We start from the raw sequence: 15,941 nt of genomic DNA on the forward strand, positions 1-15,941 counted from the left end.
AATTACACTGCGGTAGTAGAAAGCAAGCAGAAGATAGTGTGGCATTTGAGGAGAAAGTGCAGAGCAGGTGGACAAATAAAGTGCAAGGCCATGGCAAAGAATTCATCTTTTAGCTTATGAGAGATCCATTCCAGTGTCCCATAACAGTGGGATAGAAACTGTCCTTCAGCCTGGTGTTACATGCTCTCAAGCTAATCTATCTTCTGCTCAAAAGAGAGAATGATGGGTTAGGAAGGAATCCTTGATTATGTTGGTTGTTTTCCCAAAGCAGCAAGAAGTGAAGTGATGGAAGGTCAGCTGGTTTGAGTGATGGATTGGGCTGACTAGAAACGTGAGAAGAGGAATGGTCCTTGGTGTTACTGAGAAAAGTTCCAACTCCAGTCCAAATTCCCAGGAATCTTCAGGAAATTTAGTATCAGTTAGACACACACACACACACACACATACAGTCGATAACGGTTCAAGTTCCAGTCAGAATTCCCAGGAGTCTATTGCCCCGTTTGTATCTCAGTAGCTGTGACACACACAAACCCGCACACACACCGACAGAATCAACACCAGTGGTTCCGGGCTGACTGCAGAGATCAATGGGCACCTCGTGAATCGGTGCCCTGGGACGGTTTCCATTTCTGATCAGAAGTGGGTGGTGGAAACGCGCCCACAGCGTCCTGCAGCCAGGTTGTTAGATACTCGGCCATGAGGATAGAGGGCAGGTATCAGGGAATGAAATCCCTTTGTAGCCCAAGTGTAATCAAGCCACAAATAGCCTGTGGAATGTTATTCCCACTTGTGCCCAACATGCACACATTTTAATGAGGTCCTGAGAGAGTCATTCTGCAAGCTCCCACTGCAGTTTCAGTTATCTGAATTACAGACGTAATGATATCATTGACTTGCCTTATCATCCAGCAACATAACTTGGGCACAAGCCAACAATTCTTTGCCATAACTATCCAGCTTTTATTGATCCAGCTTGAGGCAATCTGTTCTCCACCTCCGCCCCCCCCACCCCACCAAAGCATCTTGCGGCCAATCAGAATTACTTTTCCAAAATGCAGTGACTACTGCATCGTGGGAGATACAGCAACCTGTTTGGTGCACAGCAAGATCCCTCAAAACCCTGATAACCACCGTCACTAAAATCAGGTTAAAGGATGGGTACCACAGCTACGAACTTTAGGGATAAACTCTGCTCAAAAGACAATTGTGGAATCCAAGACAGGAGGCAGGGTCGGAGTTAACACCAGAAGATAAAAGTAATATCCAGAATAGTGTTGCATCCTCACGGAACAGTACGAGGAGTGCAAGATTTGGATTGTTCTGTGCTGGTCGTGCTTCCCCTCTTTATGTCTTACAGACATATCACGGTGCAAACCGCCTACAGCCCAATTCAACCCAGTTTACTCCCTTGGACCGGTAGGTTTTATGTAACTGTGGGACAAAGGAAAACAAAATAGAAAGGGAAAAATCCAGGAAAGGCAGAATTAAAAATAATTCTTCTGAGTCCTGATGAATGGACTCGGGCCAAGGTATCAACCGTTTATTCTTTTCCATGAATGCTGCCTGACCTGCTGAGTTCCTCCAGCATTTTGTGTGTGTATCTCTAGATATCCAGCATCTGCAGAATCTTGTGTGTTCATTAAAAATAACGCTCAGAATCAAGACCGCAGCGATTAGTCATTGAGTCCACCGTCTTACCTTCCTGTGTCAAATGGAGCATAATACAGCCTCTGTGCAGGGTTCAGTGATCGTAGGTTCTCCTCGCCGGGATAGCAGGCTGGCAGCGACCTCAGCTCCCTCACACGATACCGTGGCCAGATCGGATCAATGTCTCCTGATTCCTTGCTGAGCGGCTCCTGAAGGAATAATGGGAAGGCTCGGGTTAGTAGAGGCAAGATGTGTAGCAGTCCACACGGTCTCCACAATCAGCTCTCTGTCAGGTGCTTGCTTTTCAATTTACAAATCAGCAAGGCAGCCTGCCAGCAAGCTTAAAGCAACACTGCCTCTATCTATTTTCAGCTGTAAACCCTAAAATGATAAGGAAATGATTCTTAAACCAGATACTCGATGGCAATGGGCAAATTATTATCCCTGTGTTTGGACATCTTTCTCTAGCTGTGCTAGAACAGTAGAGCACAATGTTGTGCCGATTTGCACCCAGTGGCCACTTTATTAGGTACGCCTGCGCATGAGTGCAAATATCTAATTGTCACGGTAGTGTAACGGTTAGCTTAACGCTGTTACAGCACCAGCAACCAGAGTTAAATTCCTGCCACTGTCGGCGAGGAGTTTCTACGTTCTCCCCGTGACCATGTGGGTTTCCTCCCACATTTAAAAACGTAGGGGTTAGAAGGTTAATTGAGCACATGGATATAACGCTCAGTGGGCTGGACGGGCCAGTTACCCCGTGCCGCATCTCTAAATAAAATCAGCCAGTCACGTGGCAGCAACTCAATGCATAAAAGCATGCAGACATGGTCAAGAGGTTCCGTTGTTGTTCAGACCAAACATCAGAATCGGAGAGAAATGAGACCTAAACACGAGGAAATCTGCAGATGCTGGAATTTCAAGCAACACACATAAAATTGCTGGTGAACGCAGCAGGCCAGGCAGCATCTCTAGGAAGAGGTACAGTTGACGTTTTGGGCTGAGACCCTTCGTCAGGACTAACTGAAGGAAGAGCTAGTAATAGATTTGAAAGTGGGAGGGGGAGGAGGAGATCCGAAATGATAGGAGAAGACAGGAGGGGGAGGGATGGAGCCAAGAGCTGGAAAGTTGATTGGCAAAAGGGATATGAGAGGATCATGGGACGGGAGGCCTCCTCCCCCTCCCACTCCCAAATCTCTTACTAGCTCTTCCTTCAGTTAGTCCTGACGAAGGGTCTCGGCCCAAAACTTCGACTGTACCTCTTCCTAGAGATGCTGCCTGGCCTGCTGCGTTCAACAGCAACTTTTATGAGAAATGAGACCTAAGTGAGTTTGTCCATGGAATGATTGTTGGCGGCTGACGGGATGGTTTGAGTGTCTCAGCAACTGACGATCTCCTGGGATTTTTCACGCAAAGCATTCTCTAGACTTTACAGAGAATGGTGTGAAAACCAAAAAATAAATCCAGTGAGTGGCAGTTCTGTGGGCAAAAACACCTTGTTGATAAGAGAGGTCAGAAGAGAATGGCCAGATTGTTTCAAACTGACAGGAAGGTGACAGTAACCCAAATAATCACATATTATTACCAACAGTGGTGTGCAGAATAGCATCTCTGAAAGCACAACACGCTGAATCTTGAAGTGGATGGGCTACAACAGCAAAACACCACAAATATACACTCAGTGACCACTTTACTAAGTACAGGAGGTACCTAATAAAGCAGATCCTGAGCTTAACCCTTCCCTCCTACACACCCCATACCCCTCCATTTTCTTTTATCCAATTTGCCTATCTAAGGATTTCTTAAAAGTCAGTAATGTATCAGCCTCAACCGCCCCCAGCAGTGTAATCGGAGACTTATCACTCACTACGTAAACAGAACTTCTTCTGGCACCTCCCATAAGCTCACCTCCACTCACCTTAAACGAATGTCTACTGGTATTGACTATTGACACCCCAAAAAAAAGGCACTGGCTGTTGGTGATTAGTGGTGCTGTAAAGCATTGTGCTAACCGTTTCGCTACCGTGCTGCCCCAAGGACATCCACTTATGGCAAGAGGGGGAAAGTTCAAAGGATATGTGTGCGACTATTTTTTTTCTTATGGAGGTGCCTGGAACAGGTTGCCAGGGGTGATGGTGGAATCAAATACGAGGCTTTACAGCATTTAAGAGGCTTTCAGACAGACACATGGATGCATAGGGGACAGAGGGATATGGATCATGTGCAGGCAGAAAGAATTACGCTTAATTTGGCACTGTGCTGGGAACAGACATTGTGGATCAAAGGGAATATTTCTGCACTTTACCCTCCTCTGTTCTGTAATTCCCTATGATCAAAGCTCCAAGGGCCCACCCTCGGAAACGGTCTTGGATTATGTGCAGCTCCTGTTGCCGCTTCAGATCGGCAGACTGGAGTTCGTTGTCAAGTAAACATCAAATGGTGTCACTACCAATAGCTGGGCAGGGAGGGGATAAAATTGACCCATGTACCCACCAAGGATGCCTAACACCTGTTAGACTGCAGGACGTGGGCAAGGTACAGCACAGGGGTTCATACAGACAGGCAGCAGAATCCGAGTCCACAACAGCAGTCAAAGGGCAATGGTTGAACAGCATCAGGGATGGGATGAGGAGATTTTCATCAATGCAGTCAGTTGTTAAAAGCTGAAATGCACTACAAAGGAGGGTTATGGTAACAGATTCAATGATAACTTTCAAACGGCAGTTGGACAAAGACCTGCAACACACGCACAAAATGCTGGAGGAACGCAGCAGGTCAGGTAGCATCTATGGAGAGGAATAAACATTCGACGTTTTGGACCGAGACCCTTCATCAGGCGATGAAGTCCTGATGAAAGGTCTCAGGCTAAAGTGTCACCTCTTTATTCCCTCTATAGATGCAGCCTGACTTGTTGAGTTCCTCCAGCACTTTTGTGTGTTCAGGATTTCAAGCACACAGATCGGAAAAAGCCCAGATAAGCAGGAAGATCGGGGAGCTAGAGCTAAATATCTTTCAATGTGCTAGGACAGCTGCAACGGAATGAGTGGCCACTCTGCCTACTCCCCGAAGTGTTGAATGTGGAGCATCAAGGCAGTTTGCTTATGACAATGTGCTGTAACATGTTTCTTATGGATACCCACTGCTTTGCTGACCCACTGGACTAAAAGAGAGAGAATTATAAAAGGGCCTCATTGTGGTTTGTAAAGAAAATACATTAAATAGTTCAGATAAAGTAAACACAGGATATCAAAATTAAATTTAAGATAATTAATCTATTTGGAGAATAAATTTAAAGTTGAAAATAATTATCAGGAGAATTATTTTAACTAATCCGACAGAGTAGTGAAACTGCAGTGACAAGCCTTATAGGGTAGTGTAGTAATTAAGTTATTGGACTAGAAGCCAGAAGTAGCCACAGAATCACAGTCATAGAACATGGAACAGGCCCTTCAGCCCATCTTGTCCATGCAGACTGTGTTGTTTACCACAGCTAGTCCAGTTGTCCATGTCTGTCCCAAATCGCACTGAACCTTTCCTGCCCACGTACCTGTCATTTAAACATTGCAACTGTACCTGCTTCTAAAGCAGGGGTACCCAAATCTTTTTTATGCCATAGACCAAAGCCATTAACCGAGGGGGTCCGTGGACCCCAGATGGTTAGTCCTAATATACAGCTTCCACTTGCAGCTCGTTCCATATACACACCACCCTGTCTATGAAGAAGTTGCCCCCTCACGTGCCTCTTAAATCTTGGCCTTCAAACTTTAAACCTATGCCTTCTGATTGAAGACTTCCCCACCCTGATAAAAAGACTATCTACGCCCCTTATGTACATTTATAAAGATCATCCCTCAGCCTCCTAGGCTCCAGAGAAAATTGTCTCAGCATCTCAGCCATCCTGGGGAATTTAAATTTAAAAAGCGAGTACCTACAGTCATGAGACCACTGGGTTGTATAAAGACCAATCTGTCATTCAGGGAAAGAGTTCTTTTATCCTCATCCAGCCTGGCTTTTAAACATGGCTCGAGTTCCACCAAAAGAGTTACCTCTCAGTTGCCACCTCAGCTCAGGGGCAATTGGGGATGTACAATAAATACTGGCAGTTCCACATTCCAGAAATAATTTGAAAATTGTATAGCACTTTCAAGAGATCACATCAAATGAAACATCGCCAAGTCTCAAATCTTTGGAACGGACCTTGACAATTCCAACACGAGAGGCGAGATGCTATGGAAAAAACTACAGAACACAGTAAGTGTTGACATTCAGAGTTAATATGGGTTTGTTTGAGTACAAGGAAAAAGTGGTCAAGTCTTGCACCTTATTATAATGGGCCCTGGAGGACCCTGTGGTTTTGTTCATAGAATGCCAACACAAGTAAATTTCCTTCACTGTATCAGAAATGCAGATGGAGCAGTAATAGGGTCTGGATAGTAAGCTCTCCTGTGGTCAGTTTTTGCTACAGACAATGTATCCCAGAATAGCAATCAGCTACGTACGGTATGGTTGCGCCAGCGATCACTGATCGAGGATTCAATTCCCGCCGCTGACTGTAAGGAGCTTGTACGCCCTCACCATGACTATGTGGGAGTTCTGGTACCACCCTCCCCCATTCCAAACACCCTTGCAAACAGTCTTGGATTACATGTAGCTCACGCTATGTTGGTGCGGGAAGCATGGCGGCATTTGTTGGTTGTTGATGTAAAAACAAAACATTTCACTATATGACTTGATGTCCATGCGACAAATAAAACCACCCCAAGCTAAGTAGGTAGCCCGAAGCAAAATCGATATAATATGAAGCAACACGCACAAACTGCTGGAGGAACTCAGCAGGTCAGGCAGCATCCGTAAAAATGAATAAACAGTCAACGTTTCAGGCCAAGACCCTTCTTCAGGACTGGAAAGGAAGGGGTAAGATGCCAGAATAAGAAATGGGGGGATGGGAAGGAGGAGAGCTAGAAGGTGATAGGTGAAGCCAGGTGGGTAGGCAAGGTGAAGGGCTGGAGAGGAAGGAATCAGACAGGAGGGGAGAGTGGACCATAGGAGAAAGGGACGGATTTCATCATTGCACCTTGAACACAAATTTATTTTCATTCAAAATGTAGCATTGGTACAAAGTAAATAATTGACAAAGGATTAATCGTGGAATGTTCTCAAGGGAGGGAGGAGAAGATAGCGGCGCGACACAGTGCACGCGGCCGTTCCAAATTGATATCATATCTGTGAAGTAGGATGCCGCGCACAATCTTGATTTGATAGAGACAGACGTAAAGAAGCACGGAGGAACATCTGGAGCAACTTCTGAAATGCCAGCTTCGCTGCCACTGCTACTACACGATTGAGAACCCCCGGAGGGAAGGCCCCAAACCCTCGGCCTTGCCTGTTGCTGGGGCCGGGGTCAAAACGCTCGGTAGAGATGGTGCTCGGTGCATCGGTGTCGGGGAGCTGGTCGGAGGCTTGGAGTTTTCGGATGGACTCAGAGTCGGACTGTGGTCAGATGCTTCTGGGATGCTGCATCAGCAAGTTGGTGACGCTGGAGGTTTACCGTCAGCGTGAGGTGATGGGACTTTCGAGAGACTCTGTGACTTTACCGTGCCCATGGTCTGTTCTTATCAAATTACGGTATTACTTTGCACTGTTGTAACTACATGTTATAATTATGTGGTTTTTGTCAGTTTTTCAGTCTTGGTTTGTCATGTGTCTCCGTGATATCATTTTGGAAAAACATTGTATCATTTCTTTATGCATGCATTACTAAATGACAATAAAAGAGGACTGCGTGTCCTCATAATCTAATCTAAATAACTCTTTTTCCCTTTAAACATATTAACAATTGCTTATTGCTTGACTTCAATCAATCCCACACCCAGCCACCAACATCACATCTTTTTTGTAAGGCAAACAAGTGTGAGTGTGAGTACATAAGTAGAAGCACAGAGTAATGACAAGAACAGGCTTATCTGCATTGCCGTTGCATAGTCGACGCACGCATTCACGGTTTAGACGTGGAAGTGGGTCATGTCTAAAACAGACAGGATAGGGTAAAACTCTCCCTCTCATTTCACCTAGGCAATGCACTTACCTTGAAGTAAAAGATTAGCTTTATTTGTTACATGTACATCACAACATCAAAACACAGTGAAGTGTGTCATTTATGCCAAGGGCCAACACAGTCCAAAGATTGCGCTGGGGTCAGCCTGCAGTGTTACCACACTTGCAGTGCCAACATTGCATGCCAACAACTCACTAACCTTAATCCTAACTGTACATCTTTTAGGAATATGGGAGGAAACCAGATCACTTGGAGGAAACACACATGTTCACAGGAAGAACATACAAACTCCTTACAGACAGTAGTAGGAATCTCCATCGATGTTTGCTGGCACTGTAAAGCATTATGCTAACTGTTACGGTACTGTGCTACCCAAACAAGCTCTGGGCAAATCAGAAGATGGGGTCTGATTTAAAATACAGACACAGTGCTGGAAATACTCAGCAGTCAGATTCAGATTGATTACCATTGACATATATTGTGAAATATAGCATGTTGTTTTGCGGTGATTGGCACCCGTCTGTCTCAAAGGACAATGGGTGATGATAATCACCATCACAAGTCTGGGCGGAAGGTATGGAGATCCTGAGATGCCCAGTCGTCAAGATCCCCTTCTCAGTCTCGTCAGTGTAGTCCAAAGGAAAGCCTATGAATCAATACGTTTGGCATCAGCTTGGCTGCAGGAGCTGCAGAAAGGATGTTCAACGACATCCAGTTGCCTTAGGGACTCCACTCCGGATTTGCTGTCTGGGCTTACTCCTGTAGCCTTCGCCTCTCCCAAGGCTGCCCACAAAGCAGTGGGACTACTTACCCATAGCTGGGGATCTGGTTCATGAGCACCAGGGTGTGTCCTCACACCGGTGGGCCTGAGTGCTAAGTGTGCAGGGGCCAGACCTCCTCCCTGTCCTCTGTACTTCAACTTGAGTCTGAGAGTGTTGAGCAGTGTTATGTGTTTTACTGAAACGTGGCTGCACATGGGCATACCCGACCAAAACGTTTCCATTGAAGGCTTCCAGACCGTTCGGGCTGACCGGAAGTGCACTGAGAGCGGTAAGCGTAAAGGAGGGGGGCTTGCTGTTCTGGTTAACGACAGATGGTGCAATCCTGGTCATATTATGATCAAGGAACGTGTTTGTAAACCGGATATTGAACCTTTTGCTGTTGGACTCCGGCCATATTCCACCGAGATGCAACACTGGGCATCATGGAGGTTGTTCCTGCCTGTGGCCATCGAACTTTGCAGCTCCTACCGTGGAGGGTCAGACACCCTGAGCCAATGGGCTGGTCCTGGACTTATTTCCATCTGGCATAGTTTGCATATTGTTGTTTGATTCTTTGTGGTTTTGTATTGCTATATTTATGCTCTATTCATGGTTGGTGCCGCTGTAACGAAACCCAATTTCCCTCGGGATCAATAAAGTATGTCTATGTCTATGTCTATAAAAGAGTTCAGTTTCCGTGTGTCACCAGCAAGGGGGCACTACGTGAGGCTTGTTGGAGAGGCTATGTACTGGCAGGGAGAGACTTGCACAGTCAGCTCCTTTTCGCGAGACTGCTAGTCAGTGGCGGAAGCTGAAAGTGAGAGTGACAAGTACTACCCCTACACTACCACATTAGACATGTCACAACAACCATTTTGACAGTAACAGTACAGTGGGATATATAAAACATACTATAAATTGCAATAGGCAATATAATGTGTATTAAAAATATATTAAATAAGTAATGCAAAAAGAGAACAAAAATAGTGAGGTAGTGTTCATGGACTCATTGTCTGTTCAGAAGTCTGATGGTAGAGGGGAAGAAGCTGTTTCTAAAACATTGAGTGTTTGTCTTCAGGCTCTTGTACCTCCTCTCTGATAGTAGAAATGAAAAGAGGGCATGCCCTGAGTGGTGGGGGTCCTTAATGATACTTCCATCAGTCTCAGGAGCATGTGTGGGGGTAGAAACAGTTAGCATTTTAGGACGATGGCCTATCATCATCATCAAGAAACACTAGAAACCAAACATACTTGCGATTAAAGTCCATCAATCTGAAATGTAACGAGTTTACCCTCTACAGATGCTGCCTGACCTGCTGATTAACTCCAGCAATTTTTTTGTATTTTTTGTCTCAGGTTTCCAGTATCTGTCAGTTTCTGCATTTTAAAAAGTGGGACGTGGATGGTGTGGATGACCAGCTGTCAAAAGGTTTTTACACAAGTTCCAGTACACAATATATCTCCAAGGGGCCAGGGAGGGTACAAAGTATAAACTCAGGAATTTTATACGGGATAAGCAGTACAGCTCAATCCTGCCTTTAACAATCATTTGGTATTTCATGACATTTCCCTGAATCATCCAGTGGGTTGTTATGGTAACCACTGTAACCAAAGCAACACATTTTTCATTGGCTTTCCTCAATAACTGCTGTGTTTCATAAACAAAATTTGAGACAAGGTGTACAGCTTGTTATATTACAGTGTACCATACTCATTCTAAAGCATATTAAAACCCTCCCTAGTTTAGTTTCAAACAAACCTCTGTTATAAGCTTCTTCATACTTTTACCTTTCTGATATTTAATAACAAGGGAGGAGGCAACCATTCAGCCAGTTAATCTCATGCTAGCACTCAGTGCATCAGTCCCATTTTCCCTATTGCCCATTCTCTCTCTCCCTAACAATGCCCAACTCCCACTTCATTCTCCAGTCAACTGACTACATTAGGGGTATTTACAGTCATCAATTAACCATCTCTTTGCAACATGGAAGGAAATAGAGTACCCAGGGGAAAGCCACATGGTCACAGGGAGAAGTGATGTCAACGGTCAGGACAAAACACTGGTTCTGAAACTGTGTGGCAACGGCAACTGCTGTACCATTGTGCCATGCAACACCTCAGTGCCAGGATCTTGAATGATTTTGATAGGCACTAACAAAGAGAAACTAGCACCTGGTTTAGAGAATGTGAAACCAAAGAATACAGATTTAAAAACTGGCTAAGGAATTATTGGGGAATGAAGAACCTTTTGCTCTACCAAGCGAGTTAGTAAAGTGAGGAATAACCCATCTGAAAAGCTGATGGAAGCAGATTCAATAATCTTTCAGAAGGGAATTAGATAAATGTTTTTGCAACCATAAAAACAACCAAAGGAAAATGGGAAAAGAACAAGGAGAGAGTGACTAATTAGACAGGTTTTTCAAAGAGCCAGTGCAGGTGGAAGGAACCGAGTGCCCCCTGGCTGTAAATTAAGAAATTGTTCTGAACCTTTGCTTCACCTTCCCATCATCTCTAACCCTTTCATACACAAGCTCCAGCTACTTAACCCACCACTCTTGTCTCGGCTAGATCCTTGCAACACCCCGTACTACGATCTGAAGTGAGGCGCCTGCACAGAGGGAAAATGAAAGAGCAAAACAAATATTCCATCTGGATAATCTCCTACCTAACAGTATAAGCATCAATTTCTCTAACTTCAAATAATTTCCTTCCCTCTCCTTCTCTTTTTTTTCCCCATTCTCCATTCTGGTTCACATTGCATCCTTCCTCTTCTCCTCACCTGTCCATCACCTCTCTCTGGTACCCCTCCTCCTTTCCTTTCTCCCATAGTTCACTCTCCTCTCCTATCAGATTCCTTCTTCTTCAGCCCTTTACCTTTTCCACCTATCACCTCTCAGCTTCTTACTTCATCCCTTCTCCCCCACTCACTCACCTTCCCCATCACCTAACACCAGCTAACTTATACTCCTTCCCCTTCCACCCTTTTCTTACTCTGGCTTCCTTTCCAGTCCTGATTAAGGGCCTCAGCCTGAGATGTCGATTATTCCTCTCCATCGACGCTGCCCGACCTGCGTTGTTTTTCCAGCATTTTATGTGTGTCGCTCTGAAATTCTAGTATCTGCAGAATCTCATGTTTAGAGTGAAAGATCTTCATTTCCAAAACACCTTCCACAACCACAAGATGTCCCAAAACAGTTTGAGTAGTGAAGATACCTTGTGCTGGATGAAGATAATGTTTTGGAAGGGACACTCCTATAGTTACAATGGCACATCCCTCAATCATCCTGACTGTCACTCAGTGGCCACTTTATTAGGTACAGGAGTGGAACTTGGTGTGGTCGTCTGCTGCTGTAACCCATCCACTTCAAGGTTCAATGTGTTGTGCATTCAGAAACGCACACCACTGTTGTAACACATGGTTACTTGAGTTACTGCCACCTTCCTGTCAGCTTCAACCAGTATGGCACTTTTGCTGACAGACCTGCCACTCACTGGATTTTTAAAAAATTTTTTGCATCATTCTCTGTCAACTCTACAGGCAGTTGTGCGTGAAATTTCAGAAGATCATCTTCTGAGATACTCAAACCACCCCGTCTCGCACCAACAATCATTCCATGGTCAAAGTCACTTAGATCACATTTCCTCCCCATTCTGAACAACAAATGAACCTCTTGACCGTGTCTGTATCCATTGAGTTGCTGCCACATGATTGGCTGATTAGGCATTTGCATTAACATTTGCAGGTGTACAGGTGTGCCTAATAAAGTGGAAGTTGATTATAAATCAGCCACATGATACACATCCCTTGTAAGATTATGTGGTTGCTGAATTGTTTGCAAAGAGGACAGGAACTTGATGTTCAGAGCAGACTGATGGCTGGTCAGAGTACACATTTGGGAAATTAAAAGGGTGTAGAGCATTTTCCAGTGGAATCTGAAGGAAGAGAAGAATACTTTGTTTCTATATGCTTCTCTTGATATGGGAAGATATTACTGAGACACTATACACATCAAAATGATGATTTGACATAACACCATAAATAGAATAAGCTGCCATCATAAGTGGTTGCAGCAGGCACAATATCAACATATAAAAGACACTTGGACAAGTGCAAATGATAATAAACTTAACTTGGCAAGTACATGTATGCACAAGTGCATGGTAGATTGCTGAGAAAGATTCAGAGGGATACGGGCCAAATGGGACTAGCTTAGATGGAACTTATGCCGGCATGGACGTTGGGCAGAGGGGCCTGTTTATCTGCTGTATCACTCTATGATACTAAGCAGGGAGCTTCCAAACCACCAAATAGATCAAAAATGCAGATTTTAAATGTGGCTGTAGGGCAGAGATACTTATGTGAATCTCAGAGCTTTCAGCTAACCCAGGAGTCGCCAAAGCAACCAAAGCTGCAGATGAACAAGATACCTGAATTGAAGGAGCTCAAATGCCGAGGGATTGTTGCCTCACAATAGAAGGGTGTCCCCTTAGAACAGAGTTGAGGAGCTACTTCTTTACCCAGAGGGTGGTGAATCTCTGGAATTCATTGCCACAGACAGCTGTGGAGGCCACGACATTGGGTATAGTTAAAGCGGAGTTTGATAGGTTCTTGATTAGTCAGGGCATCAAACGTTTTGGGGAGAAGGCAGAAGAATGCATTTGAGAGCGATAATACATCAGCCATGATTGAATGGTGGAGCAGACATAATGAGCTGAATGGCCTAATTCTTCTTTTATATCTTACGGTCTTATTACAGCGTTGAAGAAAATAACAACAAAGAGGAGTAGAAACATTAATAACGTTGAGACAGGCACTGCATTTATGCAGACCCTGAGCATTACGTGCAGGAAATTTTGATGAAACAGACATAAAAACCAGTGCAGTTGTGAAATGCAGCTGTGTTTGTAACCAAGGAAGCAGCAGTTCTCTTTTCGCCATTATCTGACTCCTTTGACATATCCTGTGTGGGTTTTTGTTATTACTGGCCATTTCCATCAAGGCTCCTATGATGCATAACCTGTGGGTGGAAACAATAAAGAGAGCCATTTATGAAGTTGCATCTCCTTACACTAGGCTGTGGGTTGGCAATAAATTGGGTATCCAGTGTTCAGCTACTATGTCAGTCTGATTTATTAGTATTGTAATGGATGACATTGCAATGAAAATGGGGCATTGTCACCATGGTGGTAGGATTATGGACAACTATCTCTGTCTTCAACGTGTGGAATAAATGTATCTTTGCTCATCTCACCAACTTCCAGTTGTCACATAATCTGGAAGGGGGCAGAAAAGAAAATTACAAGAGGAAATAAAGGAATATCCTTCTCTATCCACGTTCAGGTAGTCAAAATGAGGTTTGGCGATTCAACTGATCTCTCCAGATCAGTAGTCCAGTCCTATGGATAATACTGCCGTTGCTTAATATGCCACAGCCATGAAATAACAGGAGATTCCTCACTTTTACCTCAACCGATGGAGCAATTAACATGTGTAAACACACTGAGGTAATTAGATTTGAATTACTTTATTGTCATGTGAAATCCTATGGTCACATGAAGCTCAGGATAAATATAGTGGTAATAAATACAAAAATGAGCACAAAATAGCAGAATGGTGCACAGATTGTTCTACAATCTGAGGTGGTAAAAAAAATCAAAATCACAATATTAGAATAATGAGAGTACAAGAGGTGATTGGTTCAAAAGTGTGATACCAGTGGAGGAGAATCTGTTCTCAAATCTGGTTGTCCGGAATTTAAAGCTCCTTTTCCTACTGCCAAATGCAGGAGAAAGAAAGCGAAATGGGAATAATCCTTGACATGATAACATTAGCCTTCCTGAAGGTGGACTAGATAGAAACATAGAAAACCTAGAGTACAATACAGGCCCTTCAGCCCACAAAGCTGTGCCGAACATGTCCTTACTTTAGAAATTACCTTGAGTTACCCATAGCTCTCTATTTTTCTAAGCTTCATGTACCTATCCAGGAATCTCTTAAAGCCCCTATTGTATCTGCCTCCATCACCGTTGCCGTTAGCCCATTCCATGCACTCACCACTCTCTACGTAAAAAACTTACCCCTGACATTTCCTGTGTACCTACTTCCAAGCACCTTAAAACTGTGTTCTCTCGTGCTAGCCATTTCAGTCCTGGGAAAAAGCCTCTGACTATCAACACGATCAATGCCTCTCTTCATCTTATACACCTCTATCAAGTCACCTCTCTTCATCTTATACACCTCTATCAAGTCACCTCTCATCCTCTGTTGCTCCAAGGAAAAAAGGCTGAGTTCACTCAACCTATTCTCATAAGGCATGCTCCCCAATCCAGGCAACATCCTTGTAAATCTCCTCTGCATCCTTTCTATGGTTTCCACATCCTTCCTGTAGTGAGGCGACCAGAACTGAGCACAGTACTCCAAGTGGAGTCTGACCAGGGTCCTATTTAGCTGCAACATTACCTCTTGGCTCCTAAACTCAATCCAATGATTGATGAAGGTAAATGCACTGTATGCCTTCTTAACCACACAGTCAACCTGCACAGCAGCTTTTAGTGTCCTATTGACACGAACCACAAGATCCCCCTGATCCTCCACACTACCAAGAGCCTTACCATTAATTCAATATTCTCTCATCATATTTGACCTACCAAGATGAACCACCTCACACTTATCTGGGTTGAACTCCATCTGTCACTTCTCAGCCCAGTTTTGCATCCTATCAACATCCCGCTGTAACCTCTGACAGCCTTCCACACTATCCACAACACCCCCAACCTTTGCGTCATCAGCAAATTTACTAACCCATCCCTCCACTTCCTCATCCAGGTCATTTATAAAAATCACAAAGAATAGGGGTCCCAGAACAGATCCCAGAGGCACACCGCAGGTCGGCCTTCATGCAGAATATGACTCATTTACAACCACTCTTTGCCTTCTGTGTGCAAGCTAGTTCTGGATCCACAAAGCAATGTCCCCTTGGATCCCATGCCTCCTTACTTTCTTAATAAGCCTTGCAAGGGGTACTTTGTCAAATGCCTTGCTAAAATCCATATACACTACATCTACTGCTCTACCTGCATCAATGTGTTTAGTCACATCCTCAAGAAATTCAATCAGGCTCATAAGGCATGACCTGCCTTTGACAAAGCCATGCTGACTATTCCTAATCATATTATGCCTCTCCATTTGTTCATAAATCCTGCCTCTCAGGATCTTCTCCATGAACTTACCAACCACTGAAATAAGACTCACTGATCTATAATTTCCCGGGCTATCTCTACTCCCTTTCTTGAAAAAGGGAACAACACCTGCAACCCTGCAATCCTTTGGAAACTCTTTCGTCGACATTGATGATGCAAAGATCATCAACAGAGTCTCAGCAATCTCCTCCCTCGCCTCCCACAGTACCCTGGGGTACATCTTGTCCATTCCCAGTGACTTATCCAACTTGATGCTTTCCAAAAACTCCAACACATCC

The 15,941-nt window shown here is 44.3% G+C and overlaps 1 protein-coding gene across 3 annotated transcripts in view; it reads right to left on the reverse strand.

Moving 5' to 3' along the window:
* The window catches only part of LOC140212134 (uncharacterized), a 143,150-nt gene that overhangs the window by 114,487 nt on the left and 12,722 nt on the right, over nucleotides 1-15,941 (reverse strand). For all 3 annotated transcript variants that reach the window (XR_011889652.1, XM_072282733.1, XM_072282732.1), the window contains exon 2: nucleotides 1,699-1,856. Coding sequence is in view for 2 of the 3 variants with exons in the window: in XM_072282733.1 (XP_072138834.1) it covers nucleotides 1,699-1,856 (158 nt within the window). In the remaining variant the exon portion in view is untranslated. The remainder of the gene's footprint in view (nucleotides 1-1,698; nucleotides 1,857-15,941) is intronic.

The sequence above is a fragment of the Mobula birostris genome, chromosome 18 (genome assembly GCF_030028105.1).
Source record: "Mobula birostris isolate sMobBir1 chromosome 18, sMobBir1.hap1, whole genome shotgun sequence".
Classification (NCBI taxonomy): Eukaryota; Metazoa; Chordata; class Chondrichthyes; order Myliobatiformes; family Myliobatidae; genus Mobula; species Mobula birostris.